Source organism: Mytilus trossulus, chromosome 8 (genome assembly GCF_036588685.1).
Source record: "Mytilus trossulus isolate FHL-02 chromosome 8, PNRI_Mtr1.1.1.hap1, whole genome shotgun sequence".
Lineage (NCBI taxonomy): Eukaryota > Metazoa > Mollusca > Bivalvia > Mytilida > Mytilidae > Mytilus > Mytilus trossulus.
The window spans coordinates 71,250,399-71,276,019 of record NC_086380.1 but is presented as its reverse complement, the minus strand read 5'-3'; the positions used below and the strand labels follow the sequence as shown (position 1 = coordinate 71,276,019).

The following is a 25,621-nucleotide window of genomic DNA, read 5'->3' as shown; positions in this document are numbered from 1 at the left end:
CAACTTTCGTGGTTTTTGTGAATGACTTTATCCACGAATGTAGGTGTCCAACGAAATAAAACAACCATTGTCAAAACCAAGACATGGACACATCTCTGTTGGTATTTTGACTACTGATATGATCAAGAGAATATATTGAATAACGCCAAATCTGAGAATACTTGAATAGCAGTCACAGAACTTCAACCGCATGCAGGTTTATACCCATTTAATCTGTAATAACCTAAACTACAACTTTTGGTCTTTTAATTCTCATAAAAATATTTTTGATCAATGAAAGTCAGATTTTCGGTATTGATATGGTAGTATGATAAAGTGTTCATTTCATATCCTTATAGATCTCTTACATATGGAAAATAATCATTTCATGCTGGGCTTAATTATTTGACAATTCAAGATACGTTTATAGCATTTGTTTATGTTACTGTTTTCTTTAGGCGACATGTGCATGGCCTAATTAACACCTTTGATGGTCTTTAATCTGTTAATAACTTTATCATGGGTTAATTAGTGTTATCACTACGATTAACTCAGGTGAATGTTTTCTTTGCAATTTCCTTCAATTCAGACTATTTGTAACCTTAGTTTCTAAAGGCTTTAATTTTTCAATATTTGTTTTTAGAAAACTAAAATCCATGAATTTAAAAACCCGCATGTAAATATTGCTCAAACTACGAAAATTGATACCCACGAATTAAAGTACTTTCACAGTACTTGCAGCTCTTTAAAAAAAAACATCTAATTCTTTCCGTATAGAAATGCGGATATCGGTTACACCTACTACTAATGTTGCCTTTGAAAAACATTGTGTTTTGCATGAACAGAAGTGGCCCTTCAAAAAACGGTTGAAATTATTCAGAAAGTTTACGTTCTAAATCATTATACGTATTTTCTTTTACTCGAAAGTTTTATTTTCATAATGGAACAGCGATATTGATATCGGATCAATAAATCGTTCCAATGTGTAATTATAAAGAAAATGTAATTTTTGTTAAAATTCCATACTCGTATCAACACCAGACGCAAATAAATTATGCAAATTCCCTGACAACAATGGATGTAAAATAGATAGGATATAATATGAACGTTTATTAAACGCAACAGGAGTATACCGCTGTTCAAATGTTACATCGATTGAGAGGAAACAAATTCGAGTTCCAAATAAAAACCGAGGAAAACACATCAACTATGACAGAAAAACAACGAAGTAACAGGACACTGAAGTGCAACAAAATACGAACAACAATATGCAACATACATAGAAACGAGCTATATAAAATTCCAATAGCCAAATTCCTGATTTGGTTCAAGAAAATATAATAGTTTGAACGTGGTTGTGTGGCTAGCAAAATCTGAACGCTTTATGACAATGTAAAATATATCGCTAAAATGACAACATCACATTGTACATGACGAGAATACAGTACAAATAAAAGGAAGTGTAACTACACATATAGAAACTACACTGTCAACATATATTTGTTCCGCCTAACAGAAGTTCCAATGGAAACTTTGTTATAAACAATGTCAGAATACCTATTCCTGATGGAAAAAATATTCTATACTATTTATTCCGTTAGGAACATATACTGTAATATTTATTCCTGAGGAAATAATATTCCAGAATATTTTTTCCATTTGGAACTTATATTATGAAGGAACTTATTTTTCGTGACAACACAACTTTAGAAGGCAAAATAAAAACAAAATAAAGAAAATGATCGAAAAGGGGGATATGCACCCAAACCAACTTTTATCTAAATATTCATAAAGTTGTCTTTCATGTTTTTGAATGTTCCTAAAAGACAGTTTTGTTCTTTAACTAATTTTGAAATTTCGAAGTTTAGGTATACAATTGTATGTGAAAATGTTTGCATAGGTTGAAGAATTTGTCGAGTCAGATTTAAAAACAGATTCAGTGTAATTGTTTCATTTCACCTATTTCCAAGATTTTGAAATTTATATATGAAATAAAATTGTTAGCAAAATTTTGGTAAAGGTTGAAGAATTTATCTAGACAGATATAAAAACAGACAAATAATATGTTTGTTTAAGTAATGTCTTTATAATTTTACTACATTTTTTATTACGTCAATTGCAATTTATCTCTCATATACCATTGACCATTCGCCTCACCCGATATGAATTTATTGACCAGATAAATTCTCGTATATGACAATTTCACACTGTGTAACTAATACTGTAGTGGTATTCGTCACCAATGTTTTCTAGTTTTTTTGCGTTTAATTGATAGCATGGTATTTCTGATATATGTTTATTTTTGCAGGAAGACGTACTAATTCGTAATAAGAGACAAGTCCGTATGTTTATTGTATATCTTATAAGTGTATATCAAAGTCCTTCAAATTTATCATACCAAACTATGCATTTGCTAAAAAATATTTATTTATATGTTGTAATTTTTTATTTGAAACTGAACTTTTTTTTAAATTTCCGTAATTCAATCTATGAAAATATTTGTTTAAGTTGATTTTCACTTTTTTCCCACTCGGAAGGTATGCTCCGTGCAATAAAATGTAGAACAAATTTCAGGTAGTTCATGTGCATGTACCGAGAATACAATCACAAGTACAAACCAAAGTCAAGAGAAACCCATATGACCATTAACAATGACGAATGAAAAAAAAATGTGCAACACAAACATAAAATCCTGGTGTAAAATAAAATTCTGAGTGAAAAAATCTGCATATTAATTTTAGCCATACAGTATCGACATCAGCGTTTCTGTGAAAGAAACGAGGCTCGCCTGTCTTGTCCTCTACATCAAGTGATTGTAATGAAGCAAGGTTGGTACGGTGGTTTAAGTTGTGTACATCCTGGTCAATATTTCTATGTGGCCACGGCAACATGTGGTGAGAGTGTAAAAGATAAGCTGTCAGACCTATGCGCTTTTAAGAATACATGTAGTTTTATGGTTAGTCAAGCTGTCATTGGTGGAGGACTAACTGGTTGTACCGAAGGTCATGACAGAGATATCTTTGTTCAATATGATTGTGGTGAGTTTCAAGTTGGATTCATTTAGGGAATGACTGTAATATTTCTGTTGTCTATGAAAAAATAACATTAAAACGTGGTGCACACTGCATAACCCGCGTAGCAGGTTATTTTAAGAGTACGCCACATTTTTAATGTTATTTCTAATAGACAGAAAGCATATTACAGTCATTCCATATTATTTAATTTCTAATTATTTTTTAAGACGGAGTAAAACATGAAATATCCGTTGATGACGTTACGATGACATGATAAAATTATGTCTATCAGCTGATACACAAAACACTGTCAGCTAATCATTAGACGCATTACATTTAAAATTTTATCGTAGGTGAAATGTTTATAATTCACAAATAAGTTTCTCTTAGTTGATTTTGATACGTCTGCCCGCTTGCTGATATAATGATATGTTATGTAAATGTTCAAGTTACAGTGTATATTAATAGCAATTCATTGTGAGACCCGACCAAATCATAACAAAAAGTCCTACATTTTTTTCAAATGGTATTTGCGTATTTTAGCTATTGATGAATATTAAACATATATGTACACAACTTTTGTTTATGTCATCGTTTCATGAAATTGTGCTTAAACTTCATTCTTTAAAAAGAATCATTAATTTCTAGATGAAGATCATAACGTGTCGGTTACGTTTTTCATTTCGTGTTTCTCGAATCATTTTAATTTTTGTAAAAAGTAAAATCACCAAAATACTGAACTCAGAGGAAAATCAATTTGGAAAGTCCATAATCACATGGCAAAATCAAAAAACAAAACGCATCAAAAACGAATGGACAAGAACTGTCATTTTCCTGACTTGGTACATGCATTATCAAATGTAGAAAATGGTGGATTAAACCTGGTTCTATAGCGCTAACCCTCTCACTTTAATAACAGTCTCATCAAATTCCGCTATATTTACACTATGCGTTAAATAAACAAATATGAATTTGACATTTGTTAATTAAACTAATTTTTAGTTAGTAAGACGAATGATATAGAAATAATCCTAGTCAGAAGTGAAAATATTGTGCATTGTATTCGATAAGTTAAGTTATAGGCATTTTGCAAGACCAACTGTAAACAATAAATTTGTACCCATTTAAGTTTTGGTTTTCAATACAACTTATGCAAGAAGATAATTGGATATAGGTTGCACATATGATTACTATTTGGACCTGGAATTTTCGGTTCTATCAAATTTGTATTTAGATATCAACAAACTTTAACAAATTGATCAATTAAATTGAAAGGCTTGTAAACCACTTGTTTGCAGTCATTTCAGTGCACAGTAAAACCGAAAACCAAATAATAAGATCGCAAGGGAATTTTCAAGTATTCGAAAGGCCATTGATGATTGAAAAGATGCCTTTGGGTTGGGGAAGGAGAGAATGACATATCACATTGTACGCTAGTTGCTTGCTTTCGGAATTAAGAAGCCATAGTTAAAAGACAAGTCCAAAACAAAATAATAACAGTCCCTATAGATGGACGTCACAAAATATTATGCGAATCCAGTACTTCGATCAACCGTTCTCTTTGTTTTGATTGTGTGATGCTTTCAAATATGATGTGTACGAATGCATTCCATATGAAAAAATAATGGATGATAGGGATGTTCTTTTCTTAAATTAAATTTCAAAATATTTTCCACTTACACAATGTCTTTGCATATTATATATATATATACATATAACTGTTTGTAGGAGAAGTTGTGATAGGTGAGTAAATCTTAACTCCGGTTCAATTATTTGGTCATAGATTATCCTTATCATGTAGTTGTTCAAATGTAGAAATAAGTATAAGGTTGAATCTTTTAGTTGAATATTCAGATCGGTTATCCAAATTTGCATAAAAAAGACAACCATCCGCCTTCTTTGTCAATATTAAAAGCTAGTTGGCTGAGTTAAAGTTGATTTAATGGTTAATCGACAAAATGGTTGACTGGATATCGCTATTTTACATATGATGACGTTGTTAATTTTATTGACAACGGCTACGTGCGCCCTTATTTTTTAGCGATATCGTTTCATATCACTCTACTATGCTGAGAAAGGAAATTACCAGTCATTAAAATCAAAGAAAGTTTTTGTAAAATAGCTATTATGAGTTGCACTGACTTTAATTGAGTCAAATTAGAGTTATAAAGTATAGCCACAACAAAGTTATCAACATCTACATATATATAATGACATCAGTTTTATCTTCAAATTTTCAATTGGTTCGAAAAAACAATTACCAGTTGTTAATATAAAAAGAAGATGTAGTATTAGAGCCACTGAGAAAACTCTCCATCCAACTTACTATGTGTTAAAAAAAAGACTTAAAATTTTAAGCCAAGTAAGACCTTGAACACGGATCATTGGTTCGCCTCAATAGCTATATATAAAGGGTCCCTACAAATACTAATGTAAAACAGTTCCGTTAATAAATGTATTTTGATTTAAATATTTTAAGCACCAGCAGGACCAAAGGGAGAACGTGGACTACCTGGACTAAAAGGTACGTTACTTTACGTTTTTATATGAACTTTGCATTAACTCTTAAAATATAATTTCACATGAGCTTTAAAAAAGAGAAACCTTTTACATCGTGCTCATACAGATATTAGATAAATCTTATATATAGATTTGTTATGTTTTGTAGTGTACTGTATCATTATTATATGATCCATGGTCTCGTAAGATTTATCGTTGGCTATTAGTCAGTCATTTCATATTTTATTTACTACATACTACTACACATGCTCGTAATAGATTGTACAACCACGAGGTGTATTTGATGAAGAGCTCGTTATGTTTTAATCCCAAAATTGTATCACCGCTTGGCACAATATTCATTATGAATACAGATATTGGTTCAACAGGAGTGTGCTTTTATAAACATATTTTAGGTGGGTAGGATTGTATATTAAAGATTTTTTTTTATGAATTGTACATATTTTCTGTACTGTTCTGATAAAAAAACAAACTGAATATTTGTTTGTATCGTAATGAACATGTACCGTAAAGGCCGTACCTTGACCTGTAATTGTTTACTTTTATAAATTGATATTTGGATGGAGAGTTATCTCATAGGCACTCATACCACATCTTCCTATGTAAATTTATGTATATATAATTAAACTTTTAAAATTTAATTTCTAAAATCTAAGTATCATTCCCATGATCTGAATTGTCAATATTGACCAATAAACACCTGCTTTTAAGATTATATATATATATATATATATATAAAGTAAAAAATGGCGACTAAATATGTATTTATTTTCTTTTTCAAGGCGCAAGAGGTGCCGCAGTGGTGAGTGAATGATAAAAATATTTTGATTAATACTTTCATTTTACGACATTTATAAATACGACGTTTTGTTACTCGTTAATGAAAGAGCAAACAAAAGAAGAAAAATCTAGCTAAAAATCGGTGCAATTTGCATAGACGAATCAGTATTTTCTGGTTATTTTATCACAGTTATTTCCCTCCGATTTTAAATTTTATATTTCAAATCTTGGTTGCCCTTACTTCACCGTTAACCAGAACGTCCAACCTAAGAGCAGGTAACCTGTTGACAAATTATATGCTCCGGGGTCAAAAGTCGAGAATATGGAAGAAGACTGTTGGGGTCAGTTCTTATAGAAGTTTACTCTGTCTTTCCTAGGCATAATTGTGTCAAAGAAGTCACCAAGTTTATAACAGTTCTAGAAAAAAACTATCATAGTCTGTTATAGGCTTCAGCTATAGAAAAAAGTTTAGAACTTTTCTCAGAGTGTTTGTGTTAAGCTCAATCTTTAAGGAATAAATTATTAAAATACATATTATGAAATAGTAAAAAATATGTATTAAGTATCCTCAAAGTCAAGTTATTTTAATTGAATACTACTACATCTGCAGAAGTTTACATAACTCAAGACTCTCCTACATCATACTTGAATTAGTTCAATAATGTAAATATGAGGAATTAGGAAAAAAGGAAATCTAAATAATATAATGTTGACAAATACCACTGCAATACAGGCTCCTTACTTAGGACAAGCACATACGAAATGTGACGGGGTTTAACTAGTTTGCTGGCACCAAACCCTCTCTTACTATGAGACAGTGGCAAACGTTACAACATAAGAACAAACTATAAAAATAAATTGAAAATGGTTTGACTAATTTCGCGGTCTCATTGACGGCTACTGATAATATATTATTTTAACTTTAAGAGTGGAACTACAAATCATTGCAATATAATCATAATTTTTGACAGTCATATTCATAACATTTTTCCAACTATTTTAATAAACATGTCAAATGTTTCTTTTAAACATGACAAAAAATACCCCTTTATGTTACAATGGCAATCGGACCAGCAACTGAATCTAACACATTTTTATGTTAATAGTTTGCCTTCTTGAACAAATGACATAAACTCAACACAAATAGAAGACAACTTAACATTTCTTGCTTGTGCATTTTTAAATAAGGTATTACTAGTGTATCTAAAACGCAATATCTCTGGGAAATAGCAACATAAGCACAAACTATAAAAATAAGTTGAAAATAATTTGAATAATTTCGCGGTCTCATTGACTGCTACTGATAATGTATTTTTTAAACTATAAGAGTGGGACTACAAATCATTGCAATAACCAATGTCCTTTTTAACAAATATTTTGCATTCTTTTAATTTATAAATGAAATGAATGCCTGTTCAGCAGCTTGATACTGTTGACAGGTGACGTGTATGTACTAAGTTATTCATATGCCACTGGTTTAATACTGCTTAACCCGGTTGAACATATATCGATTCAGCTATTATATTTAGACCCTTCATTGATATTTTGTTTTCGTCCCTAATATGTTTGGAATATTTATCACGGGTTGTTAGGTAAGCACACATCATTCAATCTAGAACTACTGAACATAATGACTTCGTGTATAGTCTTTGATTTGTACGACAATGCATGCAACTTCTTCTTTTTTCAGCCGCCATTATAAAGTGAAAACGTAAGTAGTTTGTTCTTTTCATTGAAAAGTAAAAAAAAAACGGGAGTTGTGGGTATTTTTTTCCTAATTTCTAGCTACTTTTAAAAAAGTTTTTAATAACTTGCTATTAACACAAATAAAACCATTCGAACATTGATTGATATATTAATAGAATCAATATAGCAGTTTTATTTTTGTTAGATAGAAAAGGAGAGAAAAAAAAAGAATTATTTATTGATGGATGAATTCATTTATTCCTATTAATTTGTATTCAAGCAAATTAAACTCAGTTTGTTTAGGTTTTTTTCTTATGTTTAAATACATCATATGCATAAGCGCCTTTTATGTAATATGTTGCAGCCTCTCAGTTTTTTTGCGACTGCTATACAAGTGAGAGGTTAAGTAAGCTAAAAAAAACCAGGTTAATCAACCATTTCCTACCTCAGGAAATGCCAATATCAAATCAGGAATATGACAGTTGTTTTTCATTAGTTTATTGTGTTTCAGCTTTTGTCTTCTCATTTTGCCGTTTGTTAAGACATTTCCTATTTTTTTATATTTTCCTTGGAGTTCTGTAATTTTATGCCCCATCTACGATAGAAGAGGGGCATTATGTTTTCTGATCTGTCCGTCTGTTCGTCCGTCCGTCCGTCCGTCCGTTCGGTCGTTCGTCTGTGTATCTCGCTTCAGGTTAAAGTTTTTGGTCAAGATAGTTTTTGATGAAGTAAAAATTCAATCAACTTGAAACTTAGTATACATGTATCTTTGATAAGATCATTCTAATTTTAATGCCAAATTGGAGAATTTATTCCAATTTCACGGTCCACTCAACATAGAAAATGATAGTGCGAGTGGGGCATCTGTGTACTGTGGACACATTCTTATTGTTATATCATATTTTTATTCCCAACCTACGATAGTAGTTTTTGATGAAGTTGAAGTCCAATCAACTTGAACCTTAGTATACATATGCCCTATGATATGATCTTTTTAATTTAAATCCCAAATTAGAGTTTTGACCCCAATTTTACGGTTCACTGAACATAGAAAATGAAAGTGCAAATTTCAGGTTAAAGTTTTTGGTAAAGGTAGTTTTTGATAAAGTAGAAGTCCAATCAACTTGAAACTTAGTGTAGATGTTCCCTTTGATAACATCATTCTAATTTTTACGCCAAATTAGAGAATTTATTCCAATTTCACGGTCCACGAAATATAAAAAATGATAGTGCGAGTGGGGCATCCGTGTACTGTGGACACATTCTTGTTCGATATGCTTTTGCCATTGCATGGTATAAAAAATACTTTGTTACTTGATAGTTAATGAAATAATTTGGAAACGCATGTTTATACTACTCGTGCAAATAAACTCATCATAGATACGAGGATTACATTTTGTCTATACGCCAGACGCGCGTTTCGTCTACAAAAGACTCATTAGTGACGCTCGAAAGTATATCTATATTGATATACATTTTCTCCTAGGTAATATTGCATCATCTGCTTTAAAAAAGAATTTGGGTTTGGGTGATCCTGGTGAAACTAAATATACTGTAAACCAACTTATTTTCGCGGATACTTTATTTCGCGTTTTACCCTTTCTAGTTCACTTCGCGGCTATTCAATTTCGCGATTTTCAAATTTATAAGATGTTGTTTAATAAGGAAATATCCACGTTTACATTTTCGCGACGATTTATATTCGCGTTAAATTTTTACTCGCGAAATTCCCGAAAATAAATCGCTCGCGAAAATAAGTTGGTTTACAGTAGAAAAAAACACTCCTGATGAACCATAGGTATACATTTTTATTTTTTTATTGAAAAGATGCAAATTGGTAACTCTTTTCTTTGTTTATATTTTTTCGCATTAAGACCCATCCAGTTTGGGACGGAGTTTAACATATTAGTGTAGCTTTTTCCTTATGTAGAACATACTGGAATTAATCTGGTTTAATAGCTAACTTAACATCACACTTGCATAACAGGGGCATACACAATGGGTGGTATATATATATTTGAAATAAGTAAGGCAGATATGCATAGGATTGTTATCATGTCGTGGCATATATTTAACTTTTTTTAATTGATATTTTAAGAAGATACATGAATGTGGATATGAAGTTATACATTTTATATTTACGAGCTGTTAACCAAAGTTTACCTTCCGTTTGGCTTTGGTGTTAAGTCGTTTGACACGACTTATAACCTTTTCATAAAGAAAAATTGATTCCAGAGCTTTATATTTTTCAAAGTGGTTAGTTTTCTCCATAGTTTTTATGTTTCGTCAGTGACATACGTATTATTTATGCTTTATAGTATATACTTTCTTTTCTTTTTTAGATAGAAAAATGTACAACGGAGGGATGTCGAACACTTTGTAAAGTGAATTATAGGTCTAGACTAGTTGGCAGTTCAACAGCTGGAACTCAGTTTTCAGTTTCTATAAACTTTATTTATCATTCCTTTATTAAACACATTGAATTGAAATTTCAAAACCTAAAAAGTGTACCATTTCAATTGTATCTTTATTTAAAAAGCATATTTTAAAATTATCTAGTTAAGTGTTTAGAAATCAATTTTGTTAAACAAAATTTAATGTAGTGCTGCTGTAGAAAAGCAAAGATATATCATTCTCCCGATAATTGTACACTCAGTAAAAAAAATAAAAAAAAATAGAAGTGTTGTTTTTTCTTTATAGCATTATAACTCTAAAAGGAGTGCGCGCAGACACCATGTATACTACGATTATCTAGAAAATAGGAATTTCATCATTGTATCTTTTAAAAGATTTCATTATACACTTCACTGTAAAATTCGAACAAATTTCCTGCTCTGGCTATCAGTATTTCCTTTATTAAGTGTTGCTACTTATAAGAACTAATGATTCGTCATGTTGAATATTTAACACTCGATACTTTATAAGTTAGACTACTTGTATGATATGACAAGCTGTTTAAAAGTGCAAATACGCCTGCTCTACATGCACATGTCGACAGTTAATTTATGTACAGTGAAGATCGAGGCCAAACTTATTGAATTTCCAAAACCTATTACAAACTCTGAAGAGCTAATACGACAAGGAGACCAAAAGTCAAGTCTAGAGCTTTTCTTGGGTTACAACATCTGTGTTGAATTTCTTGTACTTCGATTTTTATTCCTTTAAAAGCAAGGTGAAATATACCAAACAGACATTCAAACTTAAAAGTCGAAAATTAATTGACAACGCCATGGCAAACACTTAAAAGGACAAACAACATTATACAAACACAGCATACAAAATCAGACAAACACGATTCCAAGCAGAAACGGGTATTGTTGCAGTTGCTCCGGAAAAATAAGCATATCAGGCTCCACATATTCAACCCGTCGTGTTTATCATGTTAGGACAAACCCAGAATAATTCGAATAGTTCTAACGCGGTAGGTCACATTCATTTAAATTATTTCAGCGAATGCCATTAAAAACCAAAATAATAGTATAAATGCAACTAAAGTAGCTGGGGTTTTTTTCATTATGTAGAGAACTTTAAAACAAGTTGTAATGTGAGTTGTCTACTTCACTCTTGGTTTCCTTGTGAAGTTGTTTCCGAATTATATATTGTCAATGGTGTCAAAGTGACAAAATAACATATTAGACACATTTATTGGGTACTTATATGTATATCCCTTTTAGAGAATGAACATGGAACGAGAAACATATTTATGGTTGAATATTCCTAAAGTTAATTCGATGAATAAATAAAGGTAATAGTAGTATACCCTTGTTCAAAACTCATAAAACCATGGACAAAAATACAAAATTGGAATAACAACATAAAACTGAGGGAAACGCATTAAATATAAAAGGAGAACAACGACACAACATTAAAATGTAACACACACAGAAACGGACTAAGCATTAGACAAAATCCAATGAGAATTACAAATATAACATCAAAACCAAATACATGAATTTGGGATAGATAAGTACTGTGACACATCTTATAGTAATGTGAATTCACACTCCAAAAAATAGAAAACAAACGACACAACGTAAAAATGTAACACACACATAAACGAACTATAATATAACAATGGCCATATTCCTGAATTGGTACAATACATTTTTAAGGGAAAAAATGGTTGGTTTAATAATTTGGAATATATTTCATCCGATGTTTCTTTCGCCTACTTTAAAAAAAATGATATTGATAAATGAACATACTACGATTAACATAAGCTCTGCGCAAGTGTGCAAATATGCGTTCTATTTAGAAACCGGCGGGAAAAATCAGATAGAACAGCATCGTCACTTTTACGAGCTAAACTTTGGGAACGATTTTTACATTTGTTTTGTTATAGACCTCTTTTACTTTTTATTTAGAAAAATATAAATAAATACGTACTTAAATACAAAACATTGATGGGAAATAAGTGACAAGTCACTTATACAAACTCCCATTATTTTCCCTTATGAATCACAAAGACATCTCTTTACTAAACACCTTTGATAGCACCTTAAGAAATTTTAATTGTTTCATTGTTAAATAATTCTTAAAAGACTTTCTAATTAAATGAAAATCATACATATGGTTCTGGATTATATGCAGTTATATCTCTTGTCAAAGGGCTTAATTAACTGTTGGCATCTTCCTCTACCTTGTTTTAATTAATAATTACGGAGTTGCGTCCATCTTTGTTTGCAAAAGTTAATGTGCTGTTGGAACTTTCGTTGCTTCGCCTTTAATTGCCACATGTGTAGCAGGATCTGCTTACTTTCCGGAGCACCTGAGATCAACCCCGGTTTTTTGGTCGGGATTGTGTTGCTTAGTCTTTTGTTTTCTATGTTGTATTTTGTGTACTATTGTTTGCCCTTGTCATTTTTAGCCATGGAGTTGTCAGTTTGTTTCGACTTATGAGTTTGAATGTCCCTCTGGTATCTTTCGCCCCACTTTTAAGATGACCTCTTGTTTTTCAGTTAGCGTTTCCATACATGTCTGGTTTTGATAAAAGACTAAGCATACATGATATATCTTCATTTTCGTATCTTGTTTTCAGAAAAGAAGTATATCTGTGCGATCCATTTTGTAGTATGACGTCCGTTTGAAATATATGTATTAATGATAACAAAAAAAAAAATTAAAATGCTGACAAAAACTTTGGCGCGTGTTTGTGTTTATACCACCATTGTTTTCCCAATTAGTCTTTGTTAAAAATTTTCATTTCTAAAAATAATGTGACGAATTTATCTTTGCTTCAGATAGAGAGATACTTGGCATGAACAAAGCTTTATTCTGTCCAGTACCACAATGAAACTTTCACATACCATTTCATTACATAAGAGATTATAACCAGCACCGTTGGATTAATATCCTACAACTGTCAAATTAAAGGGAATATGTATCTTTAGCCTTTTTCATACAGAACTGGATGTGGTGTTCTATTATGTGGTGTAATACACATAAGGGAGATCTTTTGTCAAATAGATTTAGTATGATTTCTGTCCTGTTTAAAACTGGTTATTTCAAGCATTACTGTCAAGTTTTGTCATAATGAGTTCAATACTTTGAGAGCAATTAAGTATAATGGTATTCGACATCTACAGCGATTTGAACAAAATGTCTTCGAAAAATTCCAATCCCGCTGTATCATAATAGATTATAGTGTGGATCAAGTGATAATCAAATACTTATCAAATCTGCATCACTATACAAAAGATGACTTTCAAATGTAAAGTATACTTAAATAGGACCTCTTTGTCTTCTATATCATGTATATAATGTCCTTTTTGGTTCATTTATCATGCTTATATCTATCATTTTCTCTAAATGCATTTATTGGGGGTTAATAATCCAAATGTTGTATTAACTATCACAAATTCGTGCAATAAATTTTGGTAATAAATGAGAATTGAAGTGCTCCAGCTGACTGAATTATCCATATAAAAAAAAGTAAAAACAGCTTTTATCAAATGGCAAAATCAAAAGCTCAAACACATCAAACGAATGGACAACAACTGTCATACTTCTGACTTGGTGCAGACATTTAGTCTGTAGAAAATGGTGGACTAAACCTGGTTTTATAGCTAGCTAATTAAACCTCTCACTTGTATGACAGTCGCATAACATTCCATAATATTGACAACGATATCTTCAAAATTTTACTGACTCCAGAGAGGGTTATTTAGTCCTTACGTAAAACGTAAGTTCACGCCGTGATCAAGAGAGGGACATACAATGCGTCTCTTTTAGTTAATAATTTGTTGTTTTTGCTTCAAAATCATTTCATATACCTATACATGGTATAAATGTTTATTTCTTAAATTATTTTAAAGCAAAATATAGGAAATAAAACATTGAGTATGGCTTGCTCTGCCTACTTATATAAAAAATAACATACTATTTCAAGGCAAAAAAAGTCACGATGTGACGTATTATGATTTGGTGGTAATATACATGACAAGTAATAGAACGTGGTGTGAATGAATATATCTAAATATATCTAAACACATACTGCTAATGATATTTTAATCAAAGATAGGAATTGCTATAAATTTCCAACGAAAAGTCTATTTTTGGATTTTGTATCTATGATTCAAAAAAGTCAAAATCATTTAAAACTGTGATTAAAAAGCCTATTTTACTTCATATGATATTCACATAATAGAGCAGGCTCCCTGCATAGTAACGTTTGTATGTGAAATTAGTTGGGGCATGGAGGTCTGTCTTGTAATCGTTGTACCTGTTGAACTTATTTGTCCTTCGATAGCACGAGGCACGCGCGCCCTGTTTAAACATTGTACATTACGCTCACTAAGACGTTCAACTATTTCAAGGTGCCTTTTCTCGCGAGCGATACTCAATGCGGTTCTGTTGTATGTTGTTCGAATATTCTGTTTTGCACCATTACGTAATAGCAGGTTTACAATTTCAAATTTGCCCCTACTTGCAGCTGTAAATAAAGGAGATTCATTCTCATCATTACAAATATTTACGTCAACTTTGTTTTCTATGAGAATTTCAACAACTTTAAATTTACCTTGATGCGCAGCTATGAAAAGTGGTGATTTAAAATATTGTGTTACAGCATTAATTTTTGCTCCATGCGTCAGTAAATGTGTAACAATTTCTACTTGACCTTCACGGGCAGCATAGAATAACGGTGAACACTTTTTAGAATTAACGATATTTGGATCTGCTCCACGTTCAAGCAATATTTGCACAATATTTGTCCAACCATACCAAGAAGCTATTGAGAGTGGTGTTCCATTCTTCTTTGTATGCAAATTAGGGTTGGCTTTATTATATAACAATACATTGACCATATCGAAATGACCTTCTTTCGAAGCAAGCCATAATGGCGATTCGTTATTCTCATTTATGATGTTAGGATCACACGCTTTTTTCATGAAAAATTTAACAATTTCTAAATTGTTATTATAAGTTGCCTCGTGCAGTGGTGTTCTACCTGCCAAAAAGTCATCCTGCCTACATCGGAAGCAATCCGGCTTTGTTTTGAAAAGCATCTTCACAATATCTAAATAGCCTTTTGATGAAGCTATATAGATGGGTGTCTCACCTTTGTGCCAATAATCCTTCCGACTTATATGTGGGTCACAGTCATGAGCAACCAATAATTTTACCATGTTAGTATGGCCTTCTTCTGCGGCTAAATAGAGAGGCGTTCTTCCCATTTTATCACGAACGTTTACGTCGAGGTTAAATTTTAAAAGCATTTCAGCGATATCGTAATGTCCTTTCTTAACAACATCTAGAAACGGAGATTCTCCCGTAAAGAAAATTGATGTTTCTTTTAAGTTTATTCGTTGCTGTATATTTTCAACAAATTTGCAACGGAATGATTCGAATTGCAACTGTCTATTTGTAAATACATTGGATCCAAATCCACTGATTATGTCTTCATAAAGACGATCAAAATATTGATTTTCTCGATTCTTTTTTATCTTAATGATACATTCATCCATATCTTCTTCTATTGATTCAAATTGAAATCGATCACGAATAAATTCGGGTGGGCAAAAGTCCAGCAGAAGGTCTTCCATGTGCTCTCCGCAAAACGAGGCCAAAATATCAAATAATTTATCATGAATAATGCGATATTCATGTCCAGTTTTCTTTATATACGAGTTTTTTAGACTCTCAATCTGATTCCTCACAACTGCAAAGGACAGATGTTGGGTTGTTATATATGTGTTAGAAAGGTGATTCAAAATATCGTTCATTGCTTTATTACGAGGAGAAAAATCCTTTGCTGGAATAAAGTCCGTCTCTAGAATACAGTTATTGAATAAAACAAACAGAGACAGTGTTGCGATGGTTGTCTGGTCATCTTCTTTCATCAGATACAGTAAATCATCTTTTAATAGTTCTACCGGACCAGAAAAGAACTTCACAATACCACAAGTTTTTTTAGATAGGAAAAGCTTACATAAGAGCGGAAAACAGTCGAACTGTATGAGGTTTTTGTGTCCTTTTAACGTTTGCATTTGCCCAGGAGATAAATATTTTTCTGCAATAAGGTATCTCTCTTCGTCTGATAAAGCATACTTAGCACACACTAAATCGAATCTTTCTGCGGATAAATTAAATCTTTGAAACTTTTTATCATGAAAAATATGTGATCGACATGTCATGAAAATTTTAACTTTACCCTGCACGAGAATCTTTTGTATATCGCCCGAAAGTTTAATCCATGTGTTGAGCGTTTGCACGTCTATAGAATATTTGCCACATAAATCATCGAAAATGAATATCTGCTGACTATTTGGGTTATAATATTGGATAATATCATTTGGAAAAAAGGCCGGTAATATATCATAGTCCTTTGTATCATGTAATATTAAAGTTACGTAGTGTACAGAAGTAGACTTCCCACATCCCGAGGGACCAATAACAAAAATGACGCTTTTTGTAGTAGTCATGTCTTCTAATGCTTTTATAGCTGTGGTCTCAACTACATCTTTAACTTCGTCTCTCCATTCTTTAATTTTTTCATCATGAACTTCTGAAGAGAAAATTGAATACAATATAGCAATGTTTTTAGTTTTGTTGACATGTTATTGGCAATAAAAAAAAAAGAGATTCTCGATACATTTATTATAGGTACAGAAGTGTGATATTTCTCGAAAATTAGTTCTATCAAAAATGTTTTTTGTTTATTTAAATTCCACCATTCTCTTTGTAATTGAAAAATTTAATTTTATGATGATATTCTTAAATTTTCACAATGCAAAACGACAGACGTTGATTCATCCGTCTCATTGCTAGATTTTTATCACCAACTTGACATAAACAGTCACCTTAGTACCTAGAAACGAGACCATTTCAGTTTTGAAATTATCAATTTCACCCCTAAGTAGCATTGTAACAGCTTCATCTGCAGAGGAGATATACATCTTCCTTCTCATTTTGGTATTCACCTTCTAGACTGACTTTGAATAACGTCCCTAGTGTCTGAGCAGACAGTAAACGAACCACGATTATGTCAAATAATGTCTCAGATTTTTTATAAAAACATGTTCATCAAAAGATACTTAGAACTTGTTGATAAATATGTAATTTTTACTTCACACATTATACACGATAGACATGACGTATATATTATAGGTACTGACGTTGTTCATCGTCTTAATAACATGCTATATTGTTCTTGTATTTGTCCTTGTAAGTTATTACTTTTAAAAATGTTTAACTGTTAAGTCTTTTATTTGTAATATTTATTTACGTGTCTCGGTATATATACATCCCGTCATAGTGTTATTGTACTACGGCAAGTTTTTGTATTCTTGTCTTTCGTATTTGCTAAATTTATATGTTGTTTTTTTTGTCTATATATCATTATATTTTTAAATTTTGATACAGATATACGAATGTAAATGGGAAACGTGTCAAAGAGACAAAAATCCGATGAAACAGCTTAACACAGTCCAAAAGCTTTTGTTGTTATTTGTTTTCATTTATAATTATGTTTATAACACAATGTTGACCACTGTACACCTATTTTTTTTAATTTTCCTTTTATGTCTTGTTGTTTTATTCACACATTGTTGTCAATAAACAAGGATTTTATTCGACTGGTATACAAGTGAGGGGTTTAGCTAGCTACAACAATTTTTTTTTATCATGATGTATCTTGTGTAGAGTATCCAAATGGAAATAATTGACTTTTTATATCAGTAACTTTCATAAAAATAGATAAGAATGACGATTGTGAAGTAGAATATAACATTTTCTCTTCTTGTCTTCATTTACAAATATGTATATTCACGGAGAACTGTCAACGCTATTTGTCACTCACCTTGCAATCCTTTAGGTATAGTATTTCTCATTACATTTAAATTTCTTATTTCTACCAATACTTCCTTATCAAGCTTGTAATTCTGGAGGTCACGGCATATCGCTTTAAATCTCTCGCCTCCAAGTCTAGTGATTGCCTTGAATACAAAGCAATATGTACAAAAAAACTTAATCGATACGCTCTTTATCTATATTTTGTATGTTTCAAAATTAATGTGCATTTGCGTCCATAAAATTTCGGAATTTCTGGTTTTGTAGATGAAACGTGCATCTATCGTTCAAAAATGTGATCCTGTAAACTTGGAATATTTTATTTTCGACCACTGATTTTAAATTCATGTTTAATTTTCAAAATCTGAATCAAATAAGAAATTTTCAGTGAGAATATCACCTAGAAATCGATGCAAATTATGAGTTTTATGTATGTTGTGTTTGAAAAAGTGTGCCCGATGATTGTTGCAGAATGTTGATAAACTACTATCTCAACTAGTTTAAAGTAATTTAACCATTGATGTAGTTTTGTATAATCTTTTTTACAAACAGAACCGCCATGGATAAACAAATATAATGTGATATGTCAACGATATTATCACTGAACGCCACAACCACTAAAAGATTACACACATTTTTTTTTCTTTAGGTTATTGATGTGTAAACTGGGGCTCTTACTCACAAACTTAATATTAAAGTCCTTCGAACTTTTATGCAGTTTGAGTTATTTGCCCCGGTTTACGTGTTAATGTGTTTAGTCCTTATATTTTTTAAGCCAAATATATACGGTTTTTTATTAACATTTTCTTTGTAACGATAAACGATACTACAATATTATCCAATAAACAATTTGAAAGGTCGTAACTAATAAGTTGGTCACCATATTATTTTTCTACAATCGATAAATTCCCCCAGAATATCAAATATCAAAAAGTAGCACCTACCTCAAAAACCGCATTCAAATGAGATATTAACCAAATTTGAAGCGTACAAGTAACGGAATAATCTTTTCCTTGAAAATTTTCATTCGTATAATGTCGTGTTTTGTCATGACGTAAATTTGCTAAAGCATTCATGAAAGGATTTTTTTACAAATTCAATTTTATACATTTTTGAAGCTTTTATGCATTATTTCTTTATTTGGTTATATATGCATTTGAATAAAAGCAACTGTCATGTAATTTGTTTTAATTTCAAAAGACAACTTTCGAGTTCGATGCATTTCCGTCAAAAACTCTGGGTTTAGTGAACGTCATTTGTGCGTTTAGGGGAGTCGCCACTTCCATTCGAAAACTTTAATTCTATATCGTACGAATTATTTGGCAAAATGAATTCCCAAAATTGACAACCAACACTGCTGTCATTAGGGAATTGTCAGTAAGTACTTACAGAACAACCAAGTTTATCCTGCACAATGACGATCACTAACTTTAAAGACGCTTGATGAACTTTAATAGTGCAGGGATACAGGCGATCCCCTCTATCTGGTAAATGACGTCATAAAAGCGCGTATAATTGAAGAGTTTTTTCCGGTGACGAATGAACTCGAAAGTGGTCTATTTACTGAAACTTCCGGGATCCCTGAATAAATGTGTATCGCGCATGAATAGATAACAGTGAAAATTACGAGTGTAGTTTCGAAAACAACATGAACAAAGCAAAAGAAAAAAATGGAATTGACCATCCAATTCAAGTATTTATAGACAAAGATCTTTTAGAAATACAGTCCACAAAACATATGTCATGTATCTATAATAAATGATATCGGCTAAACCGAATATCTGGTCCCTCATAAAGATTTGCTTTTCCACTCGTTTCATATACAGAACTTTGATTGACCTTATCCACACAAGGGTGCAAATTAGCTGAAATTAGTTATCAATAGTACCAGGCTAATCATTTGAAACACCAGACGCGCGTTTCAACTACATAAGACTTATTACTGACGCTTAGGTCTAAATAGCCAAACAAGTATAAAGTTTCAAGTTGAAAGTAAGGTTTGGCGAAAAAATCTGACATAATTTTTTGATGATGTTTCATTGACAAAGCTTTCAGGCGTTCATGAAGACATGACTTTCATAAAAAGCAAAATACGACATCTGAATTATTCTAATTACATGTCGGCATTCAAATCGAACATCGTTTCCAAACATGTGTTGTCAAAGTTGTGAATAAATTAAACAGGAATCATTCAATGTTTGCAATCTCCCTAAAATGTAAAATAACAAAAAGACCAAAAAATTCTAAACGGAAAATCCCAAGGCAAATTTAAAAATCGAAAACTCAAAGGAATTGATATCAATTGTCTTTTCCGGACATAGCAGAGGCATTTTTTTATTTCGATCACATAGTTTATAATCAAATGTATGTAACTATTTCGTGTGCAAACAACCAGAATGTTTTCGTATATTTGTAAATAAATTTCTTACCAAGCTAATTGCGTCCCATTGGATATTGAATTCTTCCTCTGACAATATTTTATAATCGGAATGTGCAATTCTGTTCCGATAGCACTTGATTCTTGTCAAATCGGCTTCAATACTTTCATCTGTATCGCAGGGTAATTTGTCTGCTACTTTAATGTTAGCCAAATTGCGTAGCAAACAAATCATAAGAGTTAAATCGAATGATAGCGATGATGCAGCACCTGTGGAAAATCATTGTAAATTCAAAATTACAGTTAGTGCATTTAAAAGTTTGTAAAAAGGCAAACAACTGGCAATGTGATTTTTCAGAGGGAGGAGTTTTGAACAGCAATCATGAACAATTGACGTATCCAGGTCAAATATGTCTTTTTCGAATAGCAACCTATTACAGTCATAATAAATGAGTTAGTAACAACAAGTGCATCATTTGTTTTAAAGTGTTTAAAGTTAATGAACTATATTAAATGCAAAAAGTTGATAAAATTCATTAATCTGTATTAGTCAATATACGCATGTGCAAACACATTTTATTGGATTTCGAGCATAGGTTTATTCACAAAGCGAAAGAAGCACGTCATATTATATATTAGTTTAAGGGCGATATGTTGTCGAATCTAACATGTTTTTGCATAATCAATAGGATGTACTAAGTGGCTTTTAGTAATAAGTAAAGTATCATATTATTACATTGGCAGTCGTTTATGTTTTGGTGAACATCTGTCATGTTTATGTAAAATTGGGAATGGAAATGGGGAATATGCCAAAGAGACAACAATCCGACAATACAGGAGACAACAGTAGAAGGTCACAGGTCTTCGATGCAACGACAAATTCCCGCACCTGGAGGCGTCCTTCAGCTTGTCCCTAAGCAAATATCTACTAGTTCCGATGCAAAGACCCTATAAGTGAATCAATATTAACACCAAAATATGCAATCTTTAATGACCTGACAACAGGATCGTAACTATATCCCTTCTAAATAAGTCTATTTAAAGGTTTTGTTAGCTTCTGAGGTGAATACTGACATTTTTGTGCTTTATAAAGAATATTTCTATAAAATATTGGATGTAAAGTACCTGAACGTAAATTTTACTAAAACTATATTGTCGGATTTTAATAAGGATTTGACAACAAATTTATTACAGTTTCAGTCTAATATAAGAAATACTATAGTGAAAATAATGATATTACCGACTGAAGGAAACAATAAATCCCATTGATTTTGATTTATAATCCGCCTCGATTTCAGAGAGTTTAATTTTTTGAATCTGTGTTGATTTAAAACAGTTTGAAGACCACCAGGATTAAACTGCTTGTCGAAGTAATCCCTCACTGCTGGTGGGGCTACTTTAAAAACTAAATTTGCTATCCGCAAATGATTGTTTTCGTGGTCATTCTCTTTCGAACCATCACCCATCGCAGGTAGTTTGTTGACAAATCTACAAAAAGAAAAGGCAAGTAAATTCAACTGATGTATTATACATCTGTGGGTACATGCCTCAATAAAGAATACCAATTTGAAAATATCAGGAATAATGAATTATAAAAATTAACTTGATACACTTTGCTATCAAACATATTTTTATGTTTTTATATGTCATATACTAAGAGATGCTTATATATGTGAGCCACGGTGCTAAGGGGCAAAGATATATTACCATCATCTCAATTTATACATATACATAATATCTTACATATATAAGTGCTGATGATTATAGAAATAATACAATTGTGGTATTAAGTTAAAAAGACCACTATTGTATTTTGGCGTATTATGTAAGGTTGGAATATTGTACAAGTTTAGTTTCTTTACCAATTAAAAGCTACTACACAGTTATTACATTTTTTCCGATATCGTAAACTTTTCAATTTTACTGATCGTTGAGTGTCTTTTGGTGCACATAAATGAATGAAAATTGACCTGTTGGTGACCTTCTGCTGTTGTTTTTTCTATGGTCGGGTTGATGTCTCTTTGACACATTCCCCATTTCCATTTTCAATTTCATTGGTTGTGGGAAAGATCGTAAGTTCGATTCACTACCGGGTCCAATGTCCTTACAAAGACAAGAACCGCATTGAGAAATACATAATAACTTTGAACGATTATTTTTATGGAGAAGAGGGGAGATTAATTGTAATAGAAATAAAATTAATTCAAGCAGTCTTGACCTCATTTACCAGTCGTAAATTTTTTATTCAAATAAAATGCAATCTTTTGACTACATTACATACTTGACAATTCAAGCACTAGTTATAACGGAAATTGTATCAGTCATCAATAGGATTAATAACGTTCGTATTACTTCATCGTTCTGTTCTGTGTAAAAAATAATTAGCAACAAATACGTGGTATAACTTTTTTTCAAATATTAAAAAACAAAAACAAAAATGCTTTTTAAAATACGATGTAGTTTTTAATCGACAACACAAAATTATTTGGATTTGTTTTCCCGTTTTCATAAATATTTTGCTCAATTTCTTTAACTATGTATGCATTAGTACATTTATGTGTGATTAGATAGTGTTAAATATAAATCGTATTTTTTATAATCGGAACAGTAGAATAATACACGGAAAAACCTTCCATTGCATTAACACAAATTTTAAATGCAAATAAAGGTAACTAATTTGATTTTCAGTATTTTTTGAAAATTATCACTTAGAACATTTATGGATATTGTGGGATTTATTATTTCAACTTCACTTTAAAAATTTGTCTTTTTATCTTATATTTTTTAATCTTTGACTTATAGAATATCACAATAATTAATCATTAATAGATTCAAAATTAGTTATCGAGGATAAACATTCGTTTAAAATGAAATTGATAAGGAAGTATTCGAATAAGGAAGAATATACGTACAAATATAATTTAGTGTGAGGATACTAGACATACATTTATAACACCACTTCAAATACGAACGACATTGTTCCGTTTATATTTATCTTAGGAAATATATATAATGAATAACACTTAACTTGATGAGAAGGATTTGGATTGTTTGCTATACATGTATCTGGAACATCAGTACATTCATGTTTGTCTTTTCTCTTATCTATCCTATTGTATTTTCTATTAAACATTCGATAAAAATTTGTCACTAAATAATGAACGCTAGATCGACCATCGGTCATTAAGGGTTTTTTGTCTATGCATTGGGTCTTTTTTTCAGTTTATTTTACTGTCCCTCTAGTATCTTTCACCAACTCTTTGCTTATTCAAATAAAATAAACTTTAAGTCAATCCTATATAATTTTGACACCTAAAAAAACCTAAATGTATGATGTAAACAGTTGTTGGGTTCCTTATTCAATATCAATACCGTGTGGGTGATTGTATTATTGAAGTGAAGCTTACAACAATGAAAATACTTGACAAAAAAAACGATAACTTTTTCAAAAGCGTAAAATCGGTTAAACAACGCTTGAATATTGAAAACCACAGACCGCTGCGTCTGTTGCATATACCATCGGGCAATGTTATTTTGATCGTTTGGTTTGTTTCGTACATGAAATTAACGAACTTGTGTGCTACGATTAATTACCAAATAGCATCTTACCTATGCAGCATTGTATTAGTGATACAACAATTCTAGTTTTTACATTGTGTTTTAGATTTAATTCCTAGTAGGCACATATTTTGAAAGCCGGAGAAATTTTAAGTGAGCTACCCTTGAGTTATTATTTTTCTTCAATTATGTAAGTCTTAATAGAGTTAAAAATATGCGTACATACCTAAATCAAGCAGGTATTTTTTTATTTCAAAAGAAAACTCGTCGTTACATTGAATATGTCGGGATAAATCCAGTATAACTTAAACAATACAGTGTTTCCTGTTATACATACTTATTCATGTTTTAAAATCAGAGGCTCGGAAAGGTTTTTTACAGTCTTCTTCTTGTTTTATAAGTTTCTTTTTGTTTCTAAAACTAGTCTCATTAAATCGTTACAAAAAGTGTTATGTAGCTGTAGACGTGTACTTTGTGGGACGCTATTCATTGATATATATATAATCATGAGGTTTATCTCTACCAATAAGAGGGAGGGGAACTTTTTTCTTGATAAAAATGTTTGACATTAACATCGGTGTGAATGTTTTTAAATACAAACTAATGTTAGTATCGAAAATAGCCTCCAACTAATTTGAAGTTCTAGCCAAGGTTAGTTTTGATAAAATCATAAAAAATACCAGGCGTATAATAAATAACTGATATCAGGTCCAAAACGGCATTAAAAAAAGTTTAGATATGCAGAGCGCAGAGTGAACTTGATGAGCTGATCGAGTAATACACTAAAAATAGGATAACCCTAATAAAAAGATTTTTTAAAGAAAATGTATTTAACATGTTTAACAATCCAAAGAATACACGTAAATGCATTATCGTTTGTTATGCCATATCAGTTGAGAATTATCGTCTTTTATTGAATAAAAAAGGGCCACAGGACATTCTGTGCTCTTCAGTTATAAATTAGATCGGTCTTTTACAGAACACAATGGACCTGAAAACCGGTCAATAACGAATATTTACAGTGTACGTGTGTTCTTTGTTAATGACCGGTGGGGCGTGGTTTCACTTTGTAGAGAGATGTCCCTTTCATAGAAAAAAAATCGAATTTTAATTTTGTATTTAAGTTGTTGAATTGTTTTTCACACATTTCAGTAAATTATAAGATAATAGAAAACTGTATTTAATAGAAAAATTAAAATGCACTGAAATGTGCCATAACAAGTGACTGGGTTTAAATTAACATATCCGTAGAAAATTCTCAACAGGAAATCAGTATCGTATCGAAGTAACTCGTTATCCTTCCATTTAGAATTCATACAGTTTCCTTGCGTTTTTTTTTAAAGATTGCTGTATTCAAAATAGAATAAAAAGTTCATAAAATCATTTAACTACTGTAAATTAAATTCAACAGTTGTCTACA

At 31.3% G+C, this 25,621-nt stretch overlaps 2 protein-coding genes across 2 annotated transcripts in view; one reads left to right on the top strand and one right to left on the bottom strand.

The window, feature by feature from the left end:
- The window catches only part of LOC134727951 (uncharacterized), a 36,600-nt gene extending 30,273 nt beyond the window's left edge, over nucleotides 1-6,327 (top strand). The window contains exons 3-7 of the mRNA XM_063592350.1: nucleotides 2,288-2,321; nucleotides 2,721-3,017; nucleotides 4,722-4,736; nucleotides 5,473-5,517; nucleotides 6,296-6,327. Coding sequence (XP_063448420.1) covers nucleotides 2,288-2,321; nucleotides 2,721-3,017; nucleotides 4,722-4,736; nucleotides 5,473-5,517; nucleotides 6,296-6,327 — 423 coding nt within the window. The remainder of the gene's footprint in view (nucleotides 1-2,287; nucleotides 2,322-2,720; nucleotides 3,018-4,721; nucleotides 4,737-5,472; nucleotides 5,518-6,295) is intronic.
- An 8,142-nt stretch (nucleotides 6,328-14,469) lies between these two features.
- LOC134681362 (uncharacterized) lies at nucleotides 14,470-24,537 on the bottom strand. The gene is made up of 5 exons (XM_063540961.1): nucleotides 24,428-24,537; nucleotides 21,884-22,131; nucleotides 20,696-20,913; nucleotides 18,277-18,412; nucleotides 14,470-16,983 (listed from the first exon to the last, which is right to left on the bottom strand). Exons 2-5 carry the CDS (start codon nucleotides 22,107-22,109, stop codon nucleotides 14,615-14,617), a joined length of 2,949 nt encoding a protein of 982 aa, XP_063397031.1. The 5' UTR covers nucleotides 22,110-22,131; nucleotides 24,428-24,537; the 3' UTR covers nucleotides 14,470-14,614.
- Nucleotides 24,538-25,621: the final 1,084 nt, after the last annotated feature.

Coding starts and splice junctions, on each gene's coding strand:
- LOC134681362 (XM_063540961.1), bottom strand. CDS start 22,109: ATGGGTGATGGTTCGAAAGAGAATGACCACGAAAACAATCATTTGCGG. Junction 18,413..20,695: donor AATGGGACGCAATTAGCTTG/GTAAGAAATTTA, acceptor TTTGTATTCAAG/GCAATCACTAGACTTGGAGG. Junction 16,984..18,276: donor TATACCTAAAGGATTGCAAG/GTGAGTGACAAA, acceptor TTTTCTCTTCAG/AAGTTCATGATGAAAAAATT.